Source organism: Crotalus tigris, unplaced genomic scaffold (genome assembly GCF_016545835.1).
Source record: "Crotalus tigris isolate CLP2741 ecotype Arizona unplaced genomic scaffold, ASM1654583v1 scf7180000020588.15403103151:6194809, whole genome shotgun sequence".
Lineage (NCBI taxonomy): Eukaryota > Metazoa > Chordata > Lepidosauria > Squamata > Viperidae > Crotalus > Crotalus tigris.
In genome coordinates, this window is record NW_024098092.1 from 152439 (window position 1) to 179982 (window position 27544).

At 49.6% G+C, this 27544-nt stretch overlaps 1 protein-coding gene across 1 annotated transcript; it reads left to right on the top strand.

Annotated features, from left to right (window-relative positions):
• Positions 1-583: 583 nt before the first annotated feature.
• Positions 584-27079, top strand: PADI2 (peptidyl arginine deiminase 2). Its single transcript, XM_039367801.1, has 16 exons — positions 584-815; positions 3792-3975; positions 5173-5245; positions 5528-5589; positions 8575-8692; positions 10282-10407; positions 11021-11199; positions 12473-12576; positions 14173-14284; positions 15881-15988; positions 21665-21816; positions 22555-22699; positions 22978-23071; positions 24450-24535; positions 25488-25616; positions 26708-27079. Exons 1-16 carry the CDS (start codon positions 724-726, stop codon positions 26939-26941), a joined length of 1998 nt encoding a protein of 665 aa, XP_039223735.1. The 5' UTR covers positions 584-723; the 3' UTR covers positions 26942-27079.
• The last annotated feature ends 465 nt before the right edge of the window (positions 27080-27544 follow it).

A 27544-nucleotide genomic window follows, 5' to 3' on the forward strand; every position in this document is an offset into this window, starting at 1 on the left:
TTAGACCAGGTTACAGAGAGCTGGTCCCAAAGGGTCTTTACAGGTAGAGTGCTCCTGCAGATGGAGGGGAAGATAAAGACCCCTCCCCAAGGCACCCAACAGACTGACAGCTGGGGAGGGGTGGAAGAAAGAGACAAAGAGGGAATTAAGGAGGGGGTGCAAGGGGAGTCACGCCTGCTGCAACAGTGTGGGTGCAGCTTGCCTGTGGCAGCTGCTCCAAGGCAGCCAAAACCAGAGGCTGGGAATGATGGCAGTTGTAGTTCCCATGGAATCAGAAAGTTTATTATTATTATTTTTTTTAAGGAAAAGACCCTTTAAGTTAGAAAGCCTGCCCCTCCCCATCCCGTTCTGCACTGTAGGACGTTCCCCTGCAGCTCGGGATGCTGAATTTGCAAGAATAAAAGGCTTAGAGGAATGATTGCAGTCCCCCCCTCCCTTTAAGGATTTCCCCCCCCCCCTTTCAAGGATTGCCAGCCTCTTTGCGATTGCAAAGGGTTGAGATTAGGGAGCTGGTGGGCAGGCAAAGCCTTCTGCAGCTGCTCAGAGGCACTGCCGCTGCTTGCCTCTGCCTCCAGAGCTGGGGGTCGGCCCCGTGTCCTCAGCTGACACACACACACACCCCGAGGCGGGGCCAAGAGGGACTGGCTCGGAGCAGCCGGTGTGGGGGCACACAGCTGTTGCGCCGGGACCAGAGCGGGTCGAGGTAGCCGTGCGCTTGGGGAGATGCTGCGCGATCGGACACTTCGGCTGCAGTTTGGCCAGCGCCTGGAGGCGGTCTACCTGCTGGGCACCCGACTGTCCGTGGACGTCTTTGGGTGAGCAAGAGGCAGATCCAGCTTTGCAGAACGGCCCCCTGCCCTCCCCTCCTTGCCCCTCTTCCCTCCCAGCGCTATAGACCCTTCTTCCTGCTTTGGTGTTAAATGTGCATCCTTCAGAAAAAGGATTTTTTTCTCCCCCTGTAAACTTCTTCCTCTTTTCCTCCCCTAACCCAGTCTGCTTCAAGATTGCAACCCCCCCCAGCATAAACCCATAAATTTAGCTGTCCTGAGGCTGACACACACACACACACACAGAGACCCCAGCTCCTTACAGAAAGTATTGGAAGTAGTTCCTTTGAAATACCCTCTTCTTCAGCACTGCTTTTTCTGGGATGTTTTGGGTGTGCTTTGCCTGCCCCTCCCAAATTTATTTCTTCGCTGGAGATGTTAACTCTGGACATGAGTCGGGCGACCGGTGGGTGAAGCGGTGGCACCAAGGGAGAACTTCTCGGTGTCTCTGTCCCCAAGGGTCAGCCTCTCTTTTCAGAGTCTTCCTTGTCATGGGTCCTGCATTCAGCTCCAAACCCTTAAGTGGCCCTCGTTAGCTCGCCTGGCATGGCCAAACGGGCACTTGGCAGCTTCTCTGCAGCTCCCCCCCCCCCCCAAGATCTGAGGAGACCAGGGTGAGTCAAGCTGCTTGAGGGGCAGTTCTCATTTGGGGGATAAATGTCATTCCGGGAACCGGAGGCTTGTTGTGCTGCAAGGTCCACTTGCAAAGCCTTCATCTGGAGAACAGGAAAAAAGTCAGCTTTTTTTTCCCGAGAAGACCTTGCTTGGCGCACAGTTGAAGGAGGAATCCTGCTTATAAAAAGGGAGAAATCAAGAAGGTCACGTTTAGCTCCACGGAGGAGCTGCTGATTCCCAACCTCGAGGAAAACCTTCTCAGATAATCTGTGATCATCGGAAAGAGAGACACAACTCTGCTTCACCATTCTTACTTTTCTCCATAATACCCTTTTCTCTCGAGCTAAGGTAAAGATGGCTTCTTGGTGAGGAACAGCTGGCAGTCTGCACGTGCCCAGACACCTCTTGCTTGACCTTCCTTTGAAAATGTTCCAAGCCTGAACTTCCAACCGCTTTGGGGAGCTGTTGGAGGCAAGCCATTGGGAGAGAGAGAGACAGAATCTGCTGTCAGCCATGCCTGAAAATGCTTATTTAGGATAGATTGTCCTTTGTTCATTTATCTGGAAGAGGCTGCCTGCCAAGACATTTTTGGGTGCCACGGTCTTGCTCCTATGATGATGTCCCTTTTGTTGTTGTTGGTTTTAAACAAAGCTTGCAAAGATGAGTTAAGTCACAGGGTGATTTAGTGCTCTCTGTGCAGAATAATAACATTGGTCCCCACCCAGCCTCCCCCAGCTTCGTATCTCTTATCTAGAATTAAGTCTTTTCACACCAAACTCTAGGCTTAATTAGGGTACTAAACCTGATCGCCTGCCAAACTGAGATTTAAGACCTTCCGAGGAATGGCCAGGGTGAGATCTGCAAGCAGCTGCTTTATCCAGGCTAAATCCAAACATTAATAATGATCAGTTTGATAGCTGGTGGTGTTTTCCCTTTCTCTGGTTTTATTGAGTTTCTGGACAACTTTAAGAATCTTCTTCAGATCTTTGCCCGTTAAAATTTCAAGAACTTGGGAAGATCGTTGGTGGCTGTGCTTCAGGCTTCTCCTAAACTGAAGTTCATATTTGTTCGCCGCTGTGAGTGTCATGTCACCCTCTTCCTTGCAAGGAACAGAGTCCTGCATCCAATGTGGCCCCCCAACTGCCACCATAAAGGGTATGGCTGGCACTGCACTTAAAAATAGATGTGGGGCGCCGTGAGTATTGTGAGAGGGAAGGTCCAGTGTGTAAGATCTGGCTTGGCGCCTTGCTAGCATCCTGCCATCAACTATTAAGGGGGGGAGGAGGAGAGCAAATGGGCAATAAACATGTATGGGGCAGAGATGGGAAATAGGGAGGGGGATAACATCTTTACGGAGATCAGAGATGCATGGAACCAGCCTGTGTCAGTCTTCAAGGCCATGTGTCATGGTTCCGACAGACGACACTCTTCAAAGAACTTCGACGCATTGTTTACCTTAAAGAATCTTTATTTGAGTAGCATAGCATCGGCACGTACATAGGCCAAGCCAAAATCTCCCCTGAGCACATATTATCAAAGCACAATTCCCTCCTCTAATTAGCAGTCATAAATCACATTCTCCAATTAGTTTGAAATGCAGGCTTTCCCTCCAGTTCTCCAACCCGCCATTTCTTATCATCTCTTATTTCAAAAAACCTTGTTTCTCACACTCTTACAATATTGTTATGTCTAACTAACTCCTCCTCCTTCCCCCCCCCTTATCATCTAATTCTAACTCTAATTCTGAGAGTAAAACATAAGAAGGAAAATGGCTGCATCTCCATACGTTGTCAAAGCAAGAACATCCGATGTTAGCAGCGTTGACACCATGAAGCTTGGGAAAAGAATATGGATGGCTCCGACACCTGGGAGATTCTCAAAAGATCTAGGTGGCTCTCCATTGGCCGAAGACGAACCGGTGAAGGGGGAGGGAGGAAAGGCCAGAACGAAGGGGGAACGTGTGTAACCTTTTGCGCCGGAACTTTAGTTCTAACCTGCCTTTCCAGCAGCCAATAATCTCTAGTAAAAGAAGCAATCACTTCAACTCAACGGAGTCGAGGGTCTTTCTTTCCTAAGGGACCGGACGGGGGCAGGCCTGACACCAAGTCTCTTTAATGCAGTTGTGAGGAGGTGTGTCTAAAGGAGAAATGGGGAAGCGCCAATTAGTCTTTGTTATCTCGGATCTGGTGTGGAGATGGTGTATTCCCACTTAGCATCACTTGAGGCAGTGAGGTTGGCATGGCAACACCTGGGTAGCGTTACCCTTGTGTGGGTACCACGATATATTTTTCCAGGGCCTGCTGGCCAGTCTTTTTTTTTTTTTTAATTTTTCTTCTTCTCCGGCTACAGGGCAGCTCCGCCCGAAGCGGTGAATTTCAACGTGAAACATTCGCAAGAGGTCAGTGTTGAAGTCATAAGCCAGGATCAGTCGGATTTCGCACCCGCCGACGGAGTTAAGCAATGGCCACTGGACCCTGGCACCTTCCTGCAGATCCAGATGACCCAGCCCAGTCTGGAGACCAACGAAAGCAAAGTAAGATCCTTTTCCTATCTGGGATTATTACTTTAAACTGGGTTATAATGGAAGTTCAGCTTGTTCTCAACTTACAACAATTTGTTTTAGTGACTGTTCAGAGTTACGATGGCACTGAAATAGTGACTTAGGGCTGTTTTTCACACTTAACGACCGTTGTAGAATCCCCCTGCGATCAAAATTCAGACGCTTGGCAACCGACTCATATTTACGACGGTCGCAGTGTTCCCTTTTCTGACCTTCTGACAGGCAAGGGGGAAGCCAGATTTCACTTAACAGCTGTATGGCCAGTTTAACAACTGCAGGGATTCACTTAACAACTGTGGGAAGAACGGTTGTAAAATAGGGCAAAATTTACTTAACAAATGTTTCGCTTAGCAACAGAAACATTGGGCTGTGTTGTGCTCGAAAATCAAGGATTACACAGATTACAGCAGAGGTGTCAAACGGTTGCTAGAATTGGGTCTGTCTAGTTTAACGAAGAGAAGGACAAGGGGGGACATGATAGCAGTGTTCCAATATCTCAGGGGCTGCCCCAAAGAAGAGGGAGTCAAGCTATTCTCCAAAGCGCCTGAAGGCAGGACAAGAAGCAACGGGTGGAAACTAATCAAGGAGAGAAGCAACCTAGAACTACGGAGAAACTTCCTGACAGTGAGAACAATTAATCAGTGGAACAGCTTGCCTCCAGAAGCAGTAAATGCTCCAACACTGGAAGTTTTTAAGAAGAGACTGGACAGCCATTGGTCCGAAATGGTGTAGGGTTTCCTGCCCGAGCAGGGGGTTGGACTAGATGACCTCCAAGGTCCCTTCCAACTTTACTACTATTATAACTGCCGGCCGACGGGCCGGATGCGTCATGCCGAAACCACCCCTGCCCCAACTCCGGCAATGGGAAAGTCGCAATATGCCACAAGTTTGACACCCCTGTATTACAAGGACTCCGATTGATCCGTCTCGCTGGCATCACATCACCAGGAGTTTGCAAGGACTGGACAACTAAACCACATGTGGTTTTTAAGATCATTTTAAAAAGTTCCAGTCTACTTTTCTTATTGATCTGATTATTTTACGATAGTTGTGAGATCGCGGTGGTCCAGGCGCAGAAATTGGCCCGGTCCACGTGCATCAAGCGAGGACATGAGTTTCTTTCTCCGTTAACTTTTTAACCTACTGTCATTCTTCCTTCTTCCTATCTAGGTAACCGTAGGATATTACGAGGAGAATGGAGAGCACCCTATAAATCAAGCTGGCGTTTTTCTGACTAGCATTGGTGAGAGTCTTCCCGTTTTTGATTCCCTTTGGAAATTATCTTCCCCCTGGCAGAGTATTATTACAGCTTTAATTAAAAAGTCCCATGATATCTGAAGCCAAGCTGAGGGCATTCCTTTCCTTACAGATCAACGGGGCGCTCTCCGCTCTTAAATTATCTCCAATTAGTAAAATATTTGGGGGGCCCTGGATTCGAACTTTCGAATTTTCTTTCTGGCCGTCTGCTCTAGCTGGTTCTTCCTGTCTTTGAATCCTTGAAGCGGCCAAATCTTTTGCTTTCTAGGAATCTCTTTGGACGTTGACGCGGATCGCGATGGCGTGGTGGAAAAGAACAACCCCAAAAAGGTAGCGTCCAAATGGCCAATCTTCCTTGGTCAGAAATGTCTCTGCAAATAGTCCTTTAGGAGGGATGCTTGCCTTACCTGGCCCTTAGAAGGGGACACACCTGTATGCTCGTATTTCACAAGACGTTAAACTGTGAATATTTCTACCAAATGGAGCTGAGGAAGGAGTTCTCCTCCAAAATAGTTGCATGCTTAACCAAGTTTAAATTGATAATTATGTTCCTGCTGTTTTGTTGGTGTTGAGTCCAGGGAGAACAAAGAAGAGGTGTCCCCTTCTGTTTTTAATTAGGAGGCAAAATTTTAGCCAGCCCTCCTAATTTTTCTGTAAACTGTGTAATTTGCCTGCTCCCTCTCCACCCCTCGGGGTTCACAGCGGCCTCCTCTCATTTTGGCTCCCGGAAAGGGGGCAGCCTTGTGAAATGAGTGGGGCTGAGGATAGGGTCCCTGGTCCAGAGACCACCACCCCCCCCCCCCAGCTTCTGAAAGAGATCTTTCTCCACAAGCAGGAAGCAAGGGGGAAAGGTTCAGCTGGGGTCATCCCTCCCAGCTCGCAAGGCATTTGGATCCGTGGAGCCCCCACCCCTTCTTGGCAAAAGTGCCCACTGCGTTTGGCCCCCTTGTGCATAATTTGGCACTCGTTCCCCCAATGCTGTTCCAGGGTCCCCTGCTGAGATAGGGATTCCCCTCGGTTGGGTTACTGTTCTCTCTCCTAAATCAGGGTGACATGATAGCAGTGTTCCAATATCTCGGGGGCTGCCACAAAGAAGAGGGGGGGGGTCAAGCTGTTCTCCAAAGAAACCTGAAGGCAGGACAAGAAGCAACGGGTGGAAACTCATCAAGGAGAGAAGCAACCTGGAACTAAGGAGAATTCCCTGACAGTGAGAACAAATATTCAGTGGAACCACCTGCCTCCAGAAGCTTTGAATGCTCCAACATTCAATGAAGAGATTGGACAACCATTTGTCTGAAATGGTATAGGGTTTCCTTCCTAAGCAGGGGGTTGGACGAGATGACCTTCAAGGTCTCTTCCAACTCAACTCAACTCTTCTCTCCTCTCCCCTCCTCTGCTTTGCTCTCCTCTCCTCTCCTCCTCTCCCCTCCTCTACTCTGCTCTCCTCTGCTCTCCTCTGCTCTCCTCTCCTCTCCTCTCTTCTCCCCTCCTCTGCATTGCTCTCCTCTCCTCTCTTCTCCCCTCCTCTGCATTGCTCTCCTCTCCTTCTCTCCCCTCCTTTGCTTTGCTCTCCTCTCCTCTCCTTCTCTCCCCTCCTCCTCTCCCCTCCCCTCCTCTGCTCTGCTCTCCTCTCTTCTCCCCTCCTCTGCATTGCTCTCCCCTCCTCCCCTCCTCTGCTCTGCTCTCCTCTGCTCTCTTCTCCCCTCCTCTGCTTTGCTCTCCTCTCCTCTCCTCCTCTCCCCTCCTCTCTCTGCTCTCCTCTGCTCTCCTCTGCTCTCCTCTCCTCTCCTCTCTTCTCCCCTCCTCTGCTGCTCTCCTCTCCTCTCTTCTCCCCTCCTCTGCATTGCTCTCCTCTCCTTCTCTCCCCTCCTTTGCTTTGCTCTCCTCTCCTCTCCTTCTCTCCCCTCCTCCTCTCCCCTCCCCTCCTCTGCTCTGCTCTCCTCTCTTCTCCCCTCCTCTGCATTGCTCTCCCCTCCTCCCCTCCTCTGCTCTGCTCTCCTCTGCTCTCTTCTCCCCTCCTCTGCTTTGCTCTCCTCTCCTCTCCCCTCCTCCTTTCCCCTCCTCTCCTCTGCTCTCCTCTCTTCTCCCCTCCTCTGCTCTCCTCTCCTTCTCTCCCCTCCTCCTCTCCTCTCCCCTCCCCTCCTCCTCTCCTCTCCCCTCCCCTCCTCTCCTCTGCTCTCCTCTGCTCTCCTCTGCTCTCCTCTCTTCTCCCCTCCTCTGCATTGCTCTCCTCTCCTTCTCTCCCCTCCTCCCCTCCTCTGCTCTCCTCTCCTCTTCTCCCCTCCTTTGCTTTGCTCTCCTCTCCTTCTCTCCCCTCCTCCTTTCCCCTTCTCTGCTCTGCTCTGCTCTCCTCTCCTTCTCTCCCCTCCTCTTCTCTGCTCTGCTCTCCTCTCCTCTTCCATTCCATTCCATTCTCTTTTTTTCTCTTGGGCTAAGAGACCTACAGAGGCTGGAGCAGAAAGGGGCGATTCTCCCTTTTGACCTGGTCTCCAGATATATCCAGACACCGAGAGTAGAGAGCTGGGGAGATGATCGCCTCCTTGAAGCAGCCAAATTTTTTACTTTCTAGGAATCTAGAAATATTTTAAATAAACACGGGATTAATAAATAAATGCGGGATGCAGGAAGTCTTCTGAACAGTTTTTAAGCCTTAGATAATATTAGGAAGTGGTCCAGGCAAACCCCTCCCTGTAAGGAAGAGGAGGAGGAAAATATGTATTTATTCATTTTTAGTAGCTATTAAATTTGTACACCGCTCCTCTCACCTGAGTGACCCTGGGCAGTTGAGAATAGCCTAATAAAAACCATATAAATGCAAAAAATATATATAAAAGCCTAGCTTAAAAAACAGCATTTAAAATGAACGAGAACTTACAGGTAAAAATAAATCAGGAAATGCAGCAAAATTAAGACTTGCAAGACGGATAAAATCTAGAAAGCTCAATAAAAGTAATTCTAGCTTTCCTGTGGAGTTGATGGCCTGGGCTGGTTTAGCCGTGGGGCTGATAATGGTGGACATGACATAGATATAACGATCGTATGCAAGACAGTTTCCTTAAATGAAAAGTGAGATAATAAAAGCCCAGTCTACCACAATACCAACAGAGAAGAAATTATTATTATTAATTTTGACTCTTTCCTGTGGTTCTGGAGCACACCAAGTGTTGGAAACATGACAATGTTAATTCTTTCGATATTTACCATGAATGGAACACAGAGGAAATCTTTCTGAATGTTTCTTGGCTCTCCCCCCCATGTCACAGATAAATCTCTTGCTCAAATCTACCTGCTACATGTGAAATTCTTCCCTTCCAGGCCACTTGGACCTGGGGCCCCGATGGTCAGGGTGCCATCCTACTGGTCAACTGCGACAAAGAAAACCCATTCAGCAGCACTGAGGACTGTCAGGATGAAAAAATATTTTCCAAAGAAGGTAAAAAAAATGGTTGATTTCTCTGGGGCCGTTCTGCAAATTGAAAAGCTGATAGAAATCCGTTTGGCAGATCAGCCTCTCATGCACAAAACATGGAATCCAGTTTTGAATGCAGCCAAGTGTTTTCCAGTCAGGGGTAACAAGGAGAAGAAAAAGGAGTTTCAGGCAGTGGTGGGATTCAAATAGGCGAACAACTGGTTCTCTGCGTGGATGCCACTTCCGGAAGTCCGTTCTGGGCCTGGGCGACAAAAAATTAGCTACCGGTTCTGCCGAAGTGTTGCGAACTGGCTGAATTTCAGGGTAAACCACCTGTAATTTTTAGTAGGACGAAAAAGGTCAACTTTAAGGCAGAGACCAAATGCTGACAGGATCGTATTGCATTTCTAAATAAACGCACATTATTTTAAAAAAAAAAGGAAAAAAAGAAGCAGCCTTTAGTAAGTCAGGAATTAAAACACCCTCGCTAATGCGTGTTAGAAAGAAATCAACAGGAAAATTCTTTGCCTCTTAAGCAGAAAACTTAATTCTTGCAAGGAAGCTTGCAATAAATACAAAGATTGCACAAAAGAGGAGCCGTGAGTTAGAGGAAGGTATGCTGAGATCTAATCAAAGTTAATTGCATTTTCCGAGAGGAGCAGTAGGATGGAGGCAGGAGTTTTGCAATCTGGCTGGCGTGGGGGAAACGCCATCTTGACTCCCCGGTGTGTCCAGTCTGAAGACTTTGAAAGTTGGGCTGTGTGAGTCCCATCTGGCCACATCATGAGAGTGCACGCGTTTTGAACAAAAAGTTTACAGGTAGTCCAGTGGTGGGATTCTAATATGTGAACAACCGGTTCTCTGAGTGGATGCAGGCCTGGGCATCCAAGGCCTAAAACAGACTTCCGGAAGTGGCATCCATGCATTCTGGGGGGTTGTTCTAGGCCTAGGAGGCCTCCTCCAGGCCTCCAAGGCCTACAACAGATTTCCGGAAGTGGCATCCACGCACTTCCAGTGGGCTGTTCTAGGCCTGGGAGGCCTTCGCCAGCCAGTTCTCCGAACTCAAAAAGAAAATTAGCTACCGGTTCTGCCAAACCAGTGTGAACTGGCTGAATCCCACCACTAAGGTAGTCCTCCATTTATGACCACAGTGGAGCCCAAAACTTCCCTTCCTAAGCACGACAGTTGTTAAGCATTTTGCCCCATTTTACAACCTTTCTCCTGCCGTTGTTAAGCTAGTCACACAATTGTGAAGTGAATCTGGCTTCTCCGTGGACTTGGCTTGTTGGAAGGTTGCAAAAAAGGGGACCCATGACGCCGGGACGCTGCGACCGTCATAAATATGAGTCAGTTGCCAACAATCTGAATTTTGATCACGGGACCGTGGAGATGCTGCCATGGTCCTAAGTGTGAAAAACTTTTTTTCAGTGCTGTTATAGTCGTCACTAAACGAACCGTTGTAAGTCAAAGACTTACCTGTGTGGGAAACGGCAAATCTCTCAGAACTAGCTCTGAGAAAGAGGATAAAGCATTTGCCTGGACCTTTCTCTCCGGGATCCTCCCTCAAAGACCCTCTTAACCCCCCTCTTCTGCCTTGGGCTTTGAACCCCCAGATCTGGAGGACATGTCCCGGATGATCTTGAGAACGCAAGGTCCAGACCGGCTTCCCGCCGGCTACGAGATAGTTCTCCACATTCCACTCTCCGACACCGACAAGGTTGGCGTCTTTTACCTGCAGAGTAAGTGTTTTTTTTGCTCTCCCCTTGACAGGCAATCCATCTTGGCTTTTTCACCCTGGCGTAAAATGCCCTTAACCACACCCTTAATCGGGATTCCCTTGTTTTTAGAGCCGCGGTGGACAGACACGTCTGTTCTTACCAGTCCCGAAGGAGCCCCTCTCAGCCTTCCATTCCAGCACCTGCCTTTGAATTGTACTAGTGACCAAATAGGAGTTGAGGTCCACAAGTCTCAAAGTTGCCAAGTTTGAAGACCCCCCCTGCTCTTGAACCTTCCGAATGACCACTAAACAAATGGTTATAAACCGAGGACTGACTGCAACGACAAACGAGAGCGTCTGTTTCTATTCTTTGCAATCGCAGAAAGTCCCGTGCAAGCGTTGTGTTTTTCCATCCTTTTAGGGCACCTCCAGAACCCACTTTTTCTCAAACAGAACCCTTGACGCCCCCCCCCCTCCCACTACCCACAGCCCTGATGTAGTTCTGACCCAGCGTTTGGCTTAAGGTTTAGTGACCATCGTGGCTTGTTCAGTGAAAGTTGGTTATGATCAACCCGAGTGTAGATGTTTGCTTCAGAGGAGCCCCGTGTCCTTCTCTTCCGCCTCCGTTTTTCCAGATCCGTTCTTCGGCCAGCGCTACATACACATCCTGGGGAGAAGGAAACTGAGCCACGTGGTGAAATACACGGGGGGCTCGGCCAAACTGGAGTTCTTCGTGGAGGGTCTGCGCTTCCCGGACGAGAGTTTTGACGGACTCGTCTCCATCCACGTCAGTCTGCTGGAGCCGATGGCTGAGGTTGGTTTCAAGGGCGGAAGGCGATTGGGTGCAGAGGGTGGTCGCGGTGCCCCTTTTTGTCCTCCCCTGCCCCCCACCCCCAAAGAGGCTCTGGAAATCCTTCTTTCCTGGCAGAGCTGGGGCCGAAATGACTTGGAGCAGGCGAAAAACCAGGGCTTTCCATTTACCGCTTCTAGGTGATCTTCTTTCCGTCCACGCAGAACTTTCTCCTCTCTGCCAAAACCAGAGTTGTGGTTTTTGAGTTTGACTTGCCAGTCCTGCAGCGCCCCCGCTCCTCGGTTGAGGGGCACCCTTGCTTAGTCGCCGATCAGCTTGGCAAGGGTGCCGTAACCCACCTCTGGGTGATTTTAGAACCGTATCAATTGGGATCCCTGGATGGAGGCTGATTTTACATTACGCCAGTCGCCTTCTCGGATTGCTGGCCCGGTTGAAATGCCACCCGGAGGCTCTTCCGGGAATCAGATGGTTCCCCTGCCTAAAAATGCAGATTTTATTAGCCTGGATCTGTGAGTTGGGTATCTTGTTTCTAGCTGCCCAGCCGCCTCCATTTTGCTCTGGGCTGGACCTCGCCCGATTGGCCAGAAGGTGGTTGCTCCTCTCCCTGGCCGTTTCTCTCCACCCTCTGAATGTTGGTGCTTTTCAATTACTCCTGCCAATTAGCCAATTAATTAGCTTTGCAAGCTGGAATACTGACTGCGAGCAGTTGGGTTATTTATTTATTTATTTGAATTGGACTCCAGCCGCTTCTGAGCTTTCTTTCTTTCTTTTTTCTTTCTTTCTTTCTCTCTCTCCCTTCCTTTCTCTCTTTCCTCTCCTTTTTTCTCTTTCTCTTCTTTCTCTTTCTCTTCTTTCTTTCTCTTTTCTTTCTCTTTTTCTTCCTTTCTCTCTTTCTGTCTTTCTTCTCTCTCCTTCCTTCCTTTCCCTTTTCTCTCTTTTTTCTTTTTCTCCTTTCTTTCTCTTCTTTCTTTCTTGTGCTTTCTTTTCTTTCTTCCTTTCTTCCTCTTTTCTTTTTCTTTCTCTTTTGTTCTTTCTTTTCTCTTTTTTCTTTCTTTTTCTTTCTTCCTCTCTATTCCTTCCTTCCTTCCTTCCTTCCTTCCTTCCTTCCTTCCTTCCTTCCTTCCTTCCTTCCTTCCTTCCTGTCAAATAAAAACGTGAGGTTTTCATATTTTTACAAAAGACAGACTCTGTCCTGACCTGTTTTGCACAGGAATGCTTGATGAAAAAGGCTCCAGCAGTGCATTTCTTTATTTTTCAAGTGGCTTTTTTCCGGCAGGGGATTCCGCAGACCCCGATCTTCACTGACACCGTCCTTTTCCGGGTTGCACCCTGGATCATGACCCCAAACATCTTGGCACCCATCTGCGTCTTTGTCTGCAGGTAAAGAAGGACCAAGCAATATATAGGTTGTCCTTGACGTACATCCGTTTGTTTAATAACTTTCAAAATTACAACAGCGATGTAATTAGGGCCAATCCTCACACTTATGTCCATCGCAGCATCCTCACAAAATTTGGCCGCTTGGCAATCGGTGTGTATTTATGAGGGTTGCTGCATCCCGGATGGTGTGGTTGCTAGCCAGCTTCCAACAAGCAAAGCCGGGGGGGGGGGGAAGCTGAACTTGCTTAACGACCATGTGTTTCCCTTAAGAGCTGCAGCAGGGATTGGTTTAGCAACAGTGGCAAAAAAAAAAAAGTCTCACTTTAACAACTACACAACAGTAGAAATTCTGGTCCAATTTATGATAGAAAGTCAAGGATTACTTGTGTATGTGTGTATGTGTGTTTATTCACTCATTAAATTAGTATGGCCGCCCACATCAACAAATGACTCTGGGTGGTGAACAAACTGAAAACAAATCCCATTACTTACCTTTCTTTCTATCTATCTATCTATCTATCTATCTATCTATCTATCTATCTATCTATCTCTCTCTTTTTCTTTCTATATCTCTTTCTCTCTGCCTCTTTCTTTTTCTTTTCTTTTTTCTTTCTCTTTATATTTCTATCTCTCTTCATTCTTTTTTTCTATTTTTCTTTCTCTATATCTTTCTTCTTTCTTTTTTCTTTTTCATTCTTTCTCTCTATATCTTTCTCCTTTCTTTTTTCTTTCTTTGTCTTTCTCTCTTTCTCTGCCTCTATCTTTTTCTTTCTCTTCTTTCTTCTTTCTTTTTCCTTTCTCTTTCTGTTTCTATCTCTATTTCTCTTTCTCTCTTTTCTCTTTTTCTTCATTCTTTTTCTTTCTTTTTTCTCTTTCTTTCTCTGTCTTTCTTTCTCTTTTTCTCTCTATCTCCTTTCTTTCTGTCTCCTTTCTTTCTGCCTCTTTTTCTCTTTCTCTTTTCTTCTGTCTCTTTCTCCTTTTTCTCTTCTCTTTTTCTTTCTATCTCTATTTCTATTTCTCTATCTCTTTCCCTTCCTTCCTTCCTTCCTTCCTTCCTTCTTTCCTTTCTTTCTTTCTTTCTTTCTTTCTTTCTTTCTTTCTTTCTTTCTTTCTTTCTTTCATGTTTCTAATAAACATAAGATAAGGAAAGTATTGCTGTAAAATGGGAGACTTGAGTTTTGATACAGCCAAGATGGACATTCTTGTGAATTCAGGAAGAAAGAACCTTGGTTCTAGAGCAGTGGTTCTCAACCTGTGGGTCGGGACCCCATTTGGGGTCAAACGACCATTTCATGGGGGTCGCCAAACCATGCTGTCCGCCATTTTTTTCCTTTTTCCCTAGCTGTCCTACTCCCTCTTATTGGTGGCCACACCCACTTGGGGGTCACCACAACATGGGGAACTGTATTATGGGGTCACGGCATTAGAAAGGTTGAGAACCACTGTTCTAGAGCCTCTCTAGTACCTCCAGCTCTTTTTCTTGGAGGACTGAGTGGGTCCCGACGGGAGTCATACGTACCAGCTGGTGCCCTTTTGCAGGGAAAGATGCGCAGGGCCTCCAGCGACACCTCACCTGTTCTTCTTCCCTCCCTGCAGTGTCAAGGACAACTATCTTTTCCTGAAGGAAATCAACAACTTAGTCAGCAAATCCGGATGCAAGATCAGCGTTTGCTCGCGCTACATGAATCGTAGCGACCGATGGATGCAGGTTAGAGCCGGTGGCTGTGTCCAGATGCATTTCTTGCAAGCAGGCGCGAAGGCTCACGGCGTGTCTTTTGGCCTCCATACAATTCTCCATAGATTGATAAATGTTGATTAGACATCATCAAGTCAGCATCAGCTCCTAGCAGCCACGCAGATTCTCTTTGTGCTGATCTGTCCCTAACATGGTTACTGGACTTCCCAAACGCAGTCCCCAAGATGCTTTTTTTCAGGACTTCCTTGTTTTTTCTTCGAAGACGTTTCTCTTCTCACCCAAGAAGCTTCTTCAGCTCTGACTAGATGGTGAGGAAATGGAAGGATTTATACTCCTTACAGACAGCTGGTCATTTGCATCCTTTTAGAGCAGTGGTTCTCAACCTTTTTAATGCCACGACCCCAACCGGTCGTAAGTTGAGGACTACCCAACCGGTCGTAAGTCGAGGACTTTCCCTGCCCGGGAGCGCCGCACATGCGTGGTGCCGCCCCCTGCGCCAGTCGAGGCGTAGCTGGCAAGCGGCAGAGACGGCGCAGGGCAACCACTGGCTGGGCCACCAGCTGGCCCAGCCCAAGGGAGGTAAGGCACACCGCCGGGCCCCACGCGCGCCAGCAACCCTCCCTGCACCCGCCGGCCTCCCACCTCCCACCCCTGGCCCTCTTTTACTTACATTTTTAGTAGTTGCTCAGCAGGGAGGGGTGGAAACTTCCAGACAGCTCGCCTTCGCTGCAGACAACTTGCAGCACCGTTTGCAGAATGGGACTTTTGGCGGGCTCAGCAGGGCAGAGACAGCCTGGACAATTCCTATTGGCTTTTGAAAGCCAATAGAATTAGACTCTATTCAAGAGAGTCTATTCTATTGGCTTTCAAAAGCTAATAGAATAAAAGGGAGTAGCACAGCTAAGGAAAAGGGGGGGAAATGGCGGACTGCGTTGTTTGGCGACCCCCGTGAAATGGTCATTCGACCCCAAATGGGGTCCCGACCCACAGGTGGAGAACCACTGGTTTAGAGAGTCGTTGAGACCACTTGGAGGTTTATCTGTGTCGTCAGGGTCACGCGAGGGGTGCAAATGGGTGTGGGGCCTTCTTGGAACTGCTAAACAGCCCTCCCTCAACATCATCTTTCTCCAGTCCACAACAGAGTTCTTTCAGCAGTTCCAAGAAAACTCCACTCCCATTTGCACCCACTCAGATGGCTCTTAGGACACAGATAAACCTCCAAGTGGCCTCAAGGACTCTCTAAAAAGATGCAAATGACCAGCTGTCTGCAAGGAACATAAATCCCCGCATTCCCGTCAGAACTGAAGAAGCTTCTTGGGTGAGAAGCGAAATGTCTTCAAAGAAAAAACATAAAGTCCAGTTGCCTCGTGAAAAAACACCTTTGGGACAACCGATGATTGAGAATCTCCACCGATATTCCCAAATGCAGCTTTGATATTAGAGTTTCTTAAACTCGACAACCTTAAGAATGTGGACTTCCAACTCCCAGAATCCCCTAGCGGCGCCTTCAACCCTCCTTAGCCCCCCCCCCTTTTTCCCAGGACCTCACCCAATTTCGCCTATAGAGAAGCTGGCCATCCTGCAGTGCTGATTCTCCTTGTCTTGCAGGACGAGATTGAATTTGGCTACATTCAAGCACCCCACAAGCAATTCCCGGTGGTTTTGGACTCTCCGCGGGATGGGGGCCTAAAATATTTCGCCGTCCAAGAGATTTTGGTAAGAGCTATGGCTATGCTTTTCCTCTCTGGTTGTGTGAGCGGAGGCATTCCTCCGTGGCAAAGACATTTAAAATTATTATTGAAGGGAGTGAGTAAGCAGCAGAAGACTGATCGCAAACTGGCAGGAAAATCTGAATTTAAAAAAAAAAAAGCTTTTCATTTTGCAGCTTTGATGGAGCCCTGCCAGGAAAGGATCTTGGCAAACTTGAACACTGGACCCTATCTAACAAAATGAAATTCAGTGGTGGAAAAAGTAAGGCAAGAAAAACACAAAGGTACAGGTACCGATTAGGTGAAACATGACTCAATGGGAGTTACTGCAAGAGGGATCTTGGAGTCCTAGTGGACAATCACTTAAATATGAGCCAGCCGTGTGCTGCAGCTGTCAAAAAGGCCAACACAGTGCTGGGCTGCATTAACAGAGGGATAGAATTAAGATCACGTGACATTCTTTAAAAAGCCTTAGTAAGGCCACATCTGGAATAGGACATCCAGTTCTGGTCACCACAGTATAAAAAAGATGCTGAGACTCTGGAAAGAGTGCAGAGAAGAGCAACAAAGATGATTAGGGGACTGGAGTCTAAAACAGTGTTTCTCAACCTTGACAATTTTAAGGCATGTGGACTTCAACTCCCAGAATTCCACAGCCAGCATTGCTGGCTGTGAAATTCTGGGAGTTGAAGTCCACATGCCTTAAGATTGTCAAGGTTGAGAAACACTAGTCTAAAACATGTAAGGAACAGTTGCAGGAATTGGGCATGTCTATAGTGAAAAGAAGGACCAGGAGTGACATGATAGCAGCATTCCAATATCTCAGGGGCTGCCCCAAAGAAGAGGGAGTCAAGCTATTCTCCAAAGCCCCTGAAGGCAGGACAAGAAGCAACGGATGGAAACTCACCAAAAAGAGAAGCAACCTAGAAGTAAGGAGAAACTTCCTGACGGTGAGAACAATTAACCAGTGGAACAACCTGCCTCCAGAAGTTGTGGCTGCTCCAACACGGAAGGCTTTAAAAAGAGACTGGACAGCCATTTGTCTGAAATGGTATAGGATCTCCTGCTCTAGCAGGGGGTTGGACTAGAAGATCTCCAAGGTCCCTTCCAGCTGTATTATTCTATGTTCTATGCTAAAAGGATTGGCGGCCTAGTCTTAACCCTCTAAATTGGGTTCCCAACCCCTGGTACGGGGCCACGGCATGCCAGCAACCGGTCCTCACAAACAAGCAAAGCCCCATCCGTGGGATGCAGGCAGGCACACAAAACTGGTCCGTGGAAAAACCTTTCTCTATGATATGGAACCGGTCCCTGGTGCCCAAAAGATTGGGGGGGCCGTGCTCTAAATAAGGTTTCTAGCCCCTTAAACCCCCAGGAGCTTGCTTGCGTGTTAGGATTTTTCCCAGCAGGCACAACGCAGGAGGAATCCAGCCTTAACGGACCTCTGATTGCAGAGAGTTGTTTTCAAGGCCCCATGTCAATTTGTGGCGTTAGAAACGGAATGCGCAAACGGGACGCTCATATTTTAGGGATGGCGTATGCTACAGCCCTCCTGCCAAAAATGGAAATGGTGCATCTGAAGGATTCTTACATCCTGGGCCAAGGACTCCATCAAGGACTCCTGCCGCCCCCCAAGCGCAAACGTGCTGATCCCCCCAAACTCTGTCCGGTCCCCAATATGGATCCTGCCCACATCTCGGCACCCCTGAATTTTTTTTTTCAGAGGGGTTGCCTACGCCTTTAGCCGGATCTCTTGCGGCGAGGCGCCAGCACGTGGCAGTTTCTGAAGGGTAGCTGGTAACCGGAGCCGAGAGCGAAGCGCCGCTAGTGTTTCACGGAGACGCTTCTTTACCATACGTGGACTGGTCATTCCTAAATATAGGGAATCCATCATTTTCCAGCCTCCAATGAGGACAAGTGCTCTTGAATTGGTCACGGGGAGAAAGAAATATCAGATCTCTCTCACTTTTGCAAAAATCCAGGTTAGTTGGCGGACCGCAACCTTGAAAACAATTTTTTATCCGCCTCTTGCAGTTTGTTCGGCAAAGCACTCAGAGAAAAAAAAAAAAACTAGAGTGCTTTAAATATTAAACATCCCCATCTTTTGTTTAATCTTTCCTCTCTTCACCCCTGCCTTTGTGCCTTCTCATTTTCCAACGAGGCAACTTAGCAAGCTCACTCTCGCCAACAGCTCAGTGTCCGTAGCCTCTTGAGAGGCACTTAATGGAAAACGAGACCAGGAAGAATTAATTTGTCAGTGGACAGAGAACAGCGGGCAGAGAAGTCGGTAGAGATCCGGGTGGCGTTTTGGCACTTAGTGAAGTTTTCTAGAGATTGCTGGCCTTATCTGGCTGTTTTTGCGCACCGCCAGTTGTTGACTTGGAGACAAATAGTAAAAAAAAGAAGTTTTGCCAGTTTAGAGAAAAGAAGAAATACGGGTGACATGATAGCAGTATTCCAGTATTTGAGGGGCTGCCCCAAAGAAGAGGGAGTCAAGCTCTTCTCCAAAGCACCAGAGGGAAGGACAAGAAGCAATGGATGGAAAATAAACAAGGAGAGAAGCAACCTGGAATTAAGGAGAAACTTCCTGACAGTGAGGACAATTAACCAGTGGAACAGCCTGCCTCCAGAAGTCGTGGGTGCTTCATCAATGGAGGTTTTTCAGAGGAGATTGGATATTCACCTGTCTGAGATGGTATAGGTTCTCCTGCTTGAGCAGGGGGCTGGACTAGAAGACCTCCAAGGTCCCTTCCAGCTCCATTTTAGTGAAATATGGTACTGCTTTGGCCAAGGACTTGGCAGGGATTTCCTTCCACTTTTTAAACAACTGTTTTGGGGCCTTCTGGGAGGCGCAGTTAGGCAGCCAACTTCGGGATCATTGCCCCGCGAGCAGAACATACGTACATTAAAATCATGTAGACACGTTTGAGGCTTCTGTTGCAAGTGCTTGGAGGGATTGCAACATGCCGGTTGCTAATCCCCGGGCAATTTGCAAGAAAGCTAAAAAAAGGAACAGGGCGGCCAAGTTGAAGGAAGGCGGCTTTTGTTTCCACACCTCCTGACAGTTTAATTGCCTGTTTAACTTTTAGCAGAAGCAAGCAGAAACCGAGGCTGTAACCCAAGCCTTTCTCCCGGTTCGCCTCCCCGCTTTCAGAGCCTGGATGCGGGCGGGAAAAACGCAGGGGAATTGGGACAGTTTGGAAGGACAAAAAGGTTGAAAAAAACGGTTGTGCAAGGTTTCCCAAATCTGTAGGGTCAGCTGGCACTTGGCTTCCTGTCTCAAGAGTGCTCCGGCCTCACACGCCGACATGGCCACACACAGACAGGCCGTCCTGTGCCAAGCAGAAGAGTTTGCCCAGGCTTGGAGATTTCTTCCTTTCTTCGGCTCAGCGAGGAAGATGAGGGTGACCCGGCGCCAATCTCCCGGAGCCCGCGGTTGGCACCAGGATCCCGATATGCATGCCGGGCAGAACGGACTGCCCTTCCCTCTGTCTGTTCCAACAACCCATGTGGATGGAATTACAGCCGTATCGGCCTGGACGCAAGCCGGCTAATTCATAGCAAAGCCACCCTGGCACGCTCCCCTGGACTTGAGTGGGTCTCCATTTCAAAGCTTTTTCTGTCCCGCTCTCTCCCTCCTTCCTGCCCCGAGATTTCTTTATTTTTTGGCAAGGAGGAAAAACCTCTAGCCGGCTTCTGTCAGGGCGAGTGGCTTGACTTGCAGAGGGATTGGCAGCCCAGATCCCACAGGTGTGAGTGGCGGATAGTTTGGGCCGGCCTTCCCTTCCCAGCTAGGTCGGATCTCCTTGGCACGGCACGGCTTGAGTCGTCTGAAAAGTTTCAGAGAAGGGTCTGAACGAGGACCACGCAGGAGGAGATTTCTGCAGATTTTATGCTGGGGGGAAGCTGGGGGGCTCTGTCTGTGCACAGGAGAGCAGAGCTCTGAAGGAGCTCCTTCAGTGACAGGTGTGCCTCCCTCCCTCCCTCCCCTCCTTCCTTCTTTTGTGCCTCCCTCCCTCCCTTCCTTTTTTCCTCCCTTCGTTCGATTCCTTCGTTCGATTCTTTTCTTTCTTCCTTCCTCCCTCCAATTCTTCCCTTCCTTCAATTCCTTCCTTCCTTCCTTCCTTTTCTTCAATTTATTTTTCTTTCTTTCCTTTCTCCCTCCAATTCCTCCCTTTGATTTTCCTTCCTTCCTTCCTTCCTTCCTTCCTTCCTTCCTTCCTTCCTTCCTTCCTCCAATTCCTCCCTTCCTTCGATTCCTTCCTTCCTTTGATTCCTCTTCTCTTTCTTCCTTCCTTCCTTCCTTCCTTTTCTTCAATTTATTTTTCTTTCTTTCCTTTCTCCCTCCAATTCCTCCCTTTGATTTTCCTTCCTTCCTTCCTTCCTTCCTTCCTCCAATTCCTCCCTTCCTTCGATTCCTTCCTTTCTTTCTTCCTTCCTTCCTTCTTTTTCTTCAATTTATTTATTTATTTTTCTTTCTTTCCATCCTTCCTCCAATTCCTCCCTCCCTCCTTTCCTTCCTTCCTTTTCCTTTCTTTCTCTTCCTTTCTTTTTCTTTCTTTCTTTTCTTTCTTCCTTCCTTCCTTCCTTCCTTCCTTCCTTCTCTTCAATTTATTTATTTATTTTTCTTTCTTCCCTCCCTCCCTCCCTCCCTTCCTTCCTTCGAATACATTATGAAAAGTGTTAATACAGGAGGAAAAAAAAAAGGCCGATGTGAAGAAATCTTTCTCAAAAGGCATCGCAGTGCCGGCCAAGGGCCTCACGTGACCCCAATCTTCCCCCGGAATCCGCTGTGTGCCTGCAGGCAATGCAATGCTGGGGCGTCAGGCCTGTCCAAACTGGGGCCTTTAGGAAAGAAAGACCCTGGGCTCCATTTGTGGCAAAAGCGATCCTTTTACTAAAGCCAAGTAGTTGCAGCACAAAAAGAGCCGGATCTGAATGTTCCCGTTCAAAACCTGACTTTTTTCCGTTTCCCGGGCCCTCCCCACTTAAGCATTCATGAATGTCCGATAATACAGCTAGTCCTCTACTTACAACAGTTCTTGTAGTGACTGTTCAAAGTTACAATGGACTTGTGACCATTTCTCATGCTTAACGACCATTGCAGCATCCCGACAGGTCACGTGATCCAAATTCAAACCCTCGGCAACCAACTCGGGACAGTCACAGCGTTCCCGTGATTACATGATCCACCCTCGCAACCTTCGGACAAGCCAAGTCACTGGGGACACCAGATTCATTGAACAAACCGGGTTACTAACGAAATGAATGCGGTGTTTCGCTTAACAACTGTGGCAAGAAAACTCGTTAAACTGGGGCAAAACTCCCTGGACGAATGTTTCACTTAGCAACGTAAACTCTTGGCTCCATTGTGGTCGTAACCTGAGGACTATATTTGAATTTGGCGTTTTGGTAACCGCTTTAAGGTTGGCGCCCCTTTGGTGGTGTTTCACATTCCGTTCTCAACCCTCCCGTCCTTAGTCACTTCCGGATTGGCGCCTCCGATTCCTGTTGCCCCTCCCCACTACATTCCCTTTCTCTCCCCCTCCCACGTTTTACGGCAGGATGCCAGCAGAGGGAAGCAGGTTGAAGCGTTTGCGGCGGCAGACCTGACTCAGGGCTCTCGGATCCCGAGACGTCTGCCAGAAAACTTCCCCCCCCCCTTCTCGCTTTCCCTCCCCAGGGCCCCGATTTCGGCTACGTGACCCAGGAGCCCCTCTTTGAGGCCGTCACCAGCTTGGACTCCTTTGGGAACCTGGAAGTCAGCCCTCCGGTCTCTGTCCACGGGAAGGAATATCCTCTGGGCCGGATCCTTATTGGAAGCAGCTTCCCCACGTAAGCGGGAGAAGTTGGGAAACGCACTTCATTTATTTGTATGCATATTATTGCAGCACCCTCACCATTCCCTTCTTTCTCTCGTTTCCTTTCTTCTCTCATCCCTCCTACTTAATCCTTCCTTCCTTCTACCCAACCGTTCTTCTCTCATCCCTCTTTTCCTTCCTTCCTTCCTTGCTTCCATCCAACCATTCTCTCATCTCTCCCTTTCTGCTTTCCTCCCTTTTTCCTTCCTTCCTTCCGTCCACCCATTCTCTCATCTCTATCTTCCTTCCTCCCACCTTTTTCGTTCTATTACCCATTCTTCTCTCATCCTTCCCTCCTTCCCTTCCTTTCTTCTGTCCATCCATTCTTCTCTCATCCTTTTCTTCCTTCTTTTTGTCCACCCATTCTTCTCTCATCCCGTCACTCCTTCCTTCTCTTCCTTCTCTGTCCACCCATTCTTCTCATCCCTCCCTCCCAACTATTCTCTCATCCTTCCTTCCTTCCTTCCTTCCTTCCTTCCTTCCTTCCTTCCTTCCTTCCTTCCATTCTCTCATCTCCCTTTCTATCTTCCTTCCTCCGACCAATCCTTTTTCCTTCTTTCCGTCTACCCAATTATTCTTCTCATCTCATCTCATCTCATCTCTCGCTCCCTTCCTTCCTTCCTTCCTTCCTTCCTTCCTTCCTTCCTTCCTTCCTTCCTTCCTTCCTTCCTTCCATTCTACTCTCACCCCTCCCTCCCTCCCTCCCTTCCAGCTCTGGGGGACGCCGTATGACCAAGGTGATCCGCAACTTCCTCTATGCCCAGCGGGTCCAGTCCCCGGTGGAGCTGTATTCAGACTGGCTGACCGTCGGCCACGTGGACGAGTTTGTGACCTTCGTTCCTGTCCCTGGCAAGAAGGCAAGGCGGGCACAACTCCCCTTTCCAGCTTCCTCTTCCCGCCTTCTCCCAGGGGGCATGGCTTTCTGGCGCCCTTCTCCGCTGGGCTTCCAAAGAGGGCCTGCAGCTGGGTTGCTCCAACCCCAGAGATGAGTAACAGTAATAATAATAATAATAATTTATTAAACGTGCATGCCGCCAGATGCCCAACATCTGGGAAGCAGGGAGGGTCTCACTCCACCCGTGCCACCTGCCCCCTCCCCCAGTCTGACCAGCCCCCTCCTCCTTCCTTCCCGCAGCAATTCCGGATGCTCATGGCCAGCCCCTCCGCCTGCTACAAGTTCTTCAGAGAAAAGCAGAAAGAGGGTCACGGAGAAGCCATCATGTTTAAAGGTGGGCAGCCTCCAGCATCCCCAGTTGCAGATATTTGCCCAGGGGGGCGGGGGGGGAGGCAGCAGAAATGGAGTGAACACTAGTGAGATGCTCTTGCTTAAGACTGGGAGGAAGCCTCCGAGTGTGTGTTAGCAGCAGTGCAATTTGTGTGCCGAAGGGAGTATGGCCAACACATCGGTGTGCTTCTGCACAGCCCTGCCATCTGCTGGAAACCAGCTGCACAAAACCAGCTGCAGAAGCTGCAAAGTAGGTGTCTGGACAGGAAAGGATGCGGTGGCGTTTATGCGCCCGCTTTTATCCCGGGCTCTAAAGCAGATGCGCGGGACCGGCAGCTTTTCCAGTCGCGAGGGTGTGCAGCAGGCGGGCAGGGCTGCGATCCTAGCGGAGGCAGGTGGCTCCATCGGAGAGCTAGTAAGGTACCAGGCAGAGCAGCGCCCGGAGGCGATCCCCAAAAGGGTGACATTTTATTACTCGATAGCTGGCCCTCCCAAGTGGGCCATTCCTCTCCATTTGAAAAGGAGGTGAAGGGGACGTAATATCACCGGGCTTCCCAATTCCACGAAGGGGAGTTGACTCCAACAGAGATCAGCTGCCAGGTCCATCGGTCCCTTGGCACCGCCTGGCTGCGGCCTTTGCTTCAACGGCTCTGCCTTCCTGGCCGGGGGCAGGTGGGCTTTGAAAGGGGCTGAAAAATGGAGGGTTTTTCTTGTGCCTCCCACATTGTGGTCATCCACAGGGGAACACAAGCCCTCACGTCTGCTCTCTCTCTTTTCCTCTCTCTCTCCCTCCTTCCCTTTCTCTCCTCCCTTTTCTCTTCCTCCCTTTCTCTCCCTCCTTCTTTCTCTCCCTCCCTCTCCCTTTCTCCCTCCCTCTCCTTTCTCCCTTCTCTCCTTCCTTCTCTCCCTCCCTCTCCCTCTCCCTTTCTCTCTCCCTCCCTTCCTCCCTCTCTTCTCTCTTTCTCCCCCTTTCTCCTTCCTTCTTTCTCTCCCTCCCTCTTTCTCTCCCTCCCTTTCTCTCCCTCTCCCTTTCTCTCCCTCCCTCCCTCTCCCTTCTCTTTCTCCCCTTCTCTTCTTCCTTCTTTCTCTCCTTCCCTCTTCCTTTCCCTCTCTCTCCCTCCCTTCCTCCCTTCTCTTTCTCCCCTTCTCTCTCCTTCCTTCTTTCTCTCCCTCCCTCTTTCTCTCTCTCTCTCCCTCTCCCTTTCTCTCTCCCTCCCTCCCTCCCTCTCCCTTCTCTTTCTCCCCTTGTCTCTTCTTCCTTCTTTCTCTCCTTCCCTCTTCCTTTCCCTCTCTCTCCCTCCCTTCTCTCTTTCTCCCCCTTTCTATCTCCTTCCTTCTTTCTCTCCCTCCCTCTTTCTCTCCCTCCTTTTCTCTCTCTCCAGGATACTCCGGCACAGACACCAAACGCGTCACCATCAACAAGGTCCTTTCCAATGAGATTATGGTGCAAGAGAACCAGTATGTACAGGTGAGGCTTTGCAGGGAGGTGTGTGTGTGTGTGTGTGTGTCTGTGTGTGTAACCTTGCTTTCCATTTGCCTCTCCGAAGGGTTTCTGCACCTATCTTAAAAGGTGTTTTTCTGGAAGACCGTGGAACGTTCCAGATGAAATCTAGAGGTTCCTGGGGCAAGTGGATGATGGATAGATGGAGGGATCGATGCGTTTTTGACCGCCGCCCCCCCCATCCCACTCCCCGTCAGGAACTCCGCCAAGCAGCCTCAACGCTTCCCCCACCTCCATTTCAGCCTCACGACAACCCTGTGAGGAGGGCCACCTTGTAGTCCCCCAGTAAATCCAAGATGAGGGAGAGGTTTGGCACACAAAACGGTATGGCTGGCTTTGTCGTCATCAAGGGAGATGCTAATACAGGAAATCTTCAACTTACAACGGTTCATTTAGCGACCGTTCAAAGTTACAACGGCCCTGAAAAAAGGGACTTGGGACCTTTTCTCACACTTACGACCATCGCAGCATCCACACGGTCACGGGATCAGAATTCAGACGCTTGGCAACCGACTCGTGTTTACGACGGTCGCAGCGTCCCCCGGGAGGGGGGGGGTCACGCGGTCCCCTTTTTGCGACCTTCCGACAAGCAAGATTCGCTTAACGACTGTGTGGCTCACTTAGCCACTGTGGCGAGAAAAGTCCCCAAATGGGACCCAACTCACCTCACAAATGTCTCACTTAGCAACATAAATTTTTCGGCTCGGCTGTGTGTGGCCGTAAATTGAGGACTGCCTGTAGTTTCTCGTGGATCTTTTGGGGGTTGCGTTTCTCCCGTCTTACGACGTGTCCTTCAAAAGCTGTGGCGTCCCATGACTGAAGAGGCCCCCCCAGGAGGACCCTGTCTGACAGAGAAGTGGGGAAGGGGCTGTTTGGGGGTCTCCTAATTCTGGGTCTGGCCTCTGCTTCCCCCCCCCAGAGGTGCATCGACTGGAACCGCGACATCCTCAAGAAGGAACTGGGCCTGAAAGAGAAGGACATTATTGACCTGCCCGCCCTCTTCAAGATGGACAGAGAAGGGAAAGCGATGGCTTACTTTCCCAACATGGTGAGCGTGGGGGTGGGGGGTGCTGCTCTCCAAGCCCCCAGCCCCACCAAGCCTTGGCAACACCTGTTTGGACCTTCCTTTGCCCTCCCGCCTCTCGCCTTTTCAAAATTTGCACATTTGCTTCTTGCCAAACCAGCCCCTGCAGACAATGGGACCTGGGTTTGGGTTGGCCTGATGGATGGAGTGAGGAAAGCCCCCCCCCCAAATAATAATAATCAGGAATGGCAGCCTTGGTGATGCTGAAGGAGCCGTGGAGGTGGCGGCTGCAGGTCAGCTGCTGTTCTGCCTCCTTGCATTATCTAGGAGGGCGGATAATAGCAACAGCGCTTAAAAGACTTATATACCGCTGTACAGTGCTTGACAGCCCCCTCTGAGCGGGTTACAGAGTCAGCCTGTTGACCCCCTCCCAACCATCTGGATCCTCATTTTATCGACCTCGGAAGGACGGAAGGCTGAGTCGTCCTTGAACAGGTCAGGATCGAACTCCTGGCAGTGGGCAGTCAGCCTGCAATGCTGCCTTCTAACCACTGTGCCACCACAGAAGCAAGGTAGGGAAGGAGAAGGAAGGAAGGAAGGAAGGAAGGAAGGAAGGAAGGAAGGAAGGAAGGAAGGAAGGAAGGAAGGAAGGAAGGAAGGGAGGGAGGGAGGGAGGGAGGAACACCAATAGTACTTAGACTTATATACCACTTCAGAGCTTTGCAGCCCTCTCTGAGCGCTTTACAGAGCCAGCCCGTTGCCCCCCCCTCCAATAATCTGGCTCCTCATTTTACCGACCTCAGAAGGACAGAAGGCTGAGCCAACCACTGATTCGGGATCAAACTGCTGGCAGTGGGCAGAGCCAGCTTACAACTCTGCATTCTAACCTTTGCGCCACCGTGTCCTGCCAGGTGCTCGCTTATCCCCTCCCCAGCAGCTTCCGAAACACAAGGCCATTTCTGCCTCCCCCCCCCCAAAATCCTCTCCCTCCCCCCCACCCCCACTGACCCAACTCACCCAGGGCTTGTGCGTGGTGCCCCCCTCCCTTGCTTAGCACGTCACTTTGCAAGAAACGGGTCTCAGAGGCCCCTCCCTTTGGCTCTTTACCTTCTCAGGTGAACATGATCGTGCTGTCCCGAGACCTGGGCGTCCCCAAACCCTTTGGGCCCATCATCGAGGGGGAGTGTTGCCTGGAGCAGCACGTCACCTCCCTGCTGGAGCCCCTGGGGCTGACCTGCACCTTCATTGACGACATCTCCTCCTACCACAAGCTCCTGGGAGAGGTCCACTGCGGCACCAACGTCCAGCGGAAGCCCTTTGCCTTCAGCTGGTGGAAGGTGGTCCCCTGAGGGGGGGGGGGTGCTGCCGTTCCCCGGGAAGCCGAGAGGGGGAGCCGCTTACACACACACACACACGCACACACACACACACAGCCCTCTCTGTGCCTGGCTGACCTGCCGGAGTGTGGGCCCACAGGTGCTGCGGGGGAAAAAAACTGTCTGAACACTACAGAGAAGCGTGTTGTGTTGATTGGACACGAGACTCTTAACCTCTTTAAGGAGTGTTTGCAGGACCCAACGGGGTATCCTGACAACTGTGTGTGTGGTGTGGGTTTTCTTTGCCCCCCCCCCCTAAATTCCTTCTTTCCTTCCCTTTCTCTCTCTTTTTTTTCTCCCTTTCCCTCTTTCTTTCCTTCCTTTCTCTCATTCATTCACTCATTCTTTTCTCCCTTTCTGCCTTCTTTCCCTTTCTTCATTCCTCCCTCCCTCTTTATTTTCCTTCATTCCTCTTTTATTCGGTCACTCATTTTCTCCTCCTTTTCTGCCTTTCCCTTTCTCCCTCCCTTTATTTTCCTTCCTTCTTGTTCTTTCATTCATTCTTTTCTCCCTTTCTCGCTCCTTTATTTTCCTTCCTTCCTTCTCTCTTTCACTCACTCATTCTTTTCTCCCTTT

Bases quoted from the DNA above. Each gene is read 5' to 3' on its own strand.
- PADI2 (XM_039367801.1), top strand. From the start codon at position 724: ATGCTGCGCGATCGGACACTTCGGCTGCAGTTTGGCCAGCGCCTGGAG. The intron at 11,200-12,472 runs GTTGGTTTCAAG...TTTTTCCGGCAG, and splicing joins TGCTGGAGCCGATGGCTGAG to GGGATTCCGCAGACCCCGAT. The intron at 22,700-22,977 runs GCAAGGCGGGCA...TCCTTCCCGCAG, and splicing joins TTCCTGTCCCTGGCAAGAAG to CAATTCCGGATGCTCATGGC.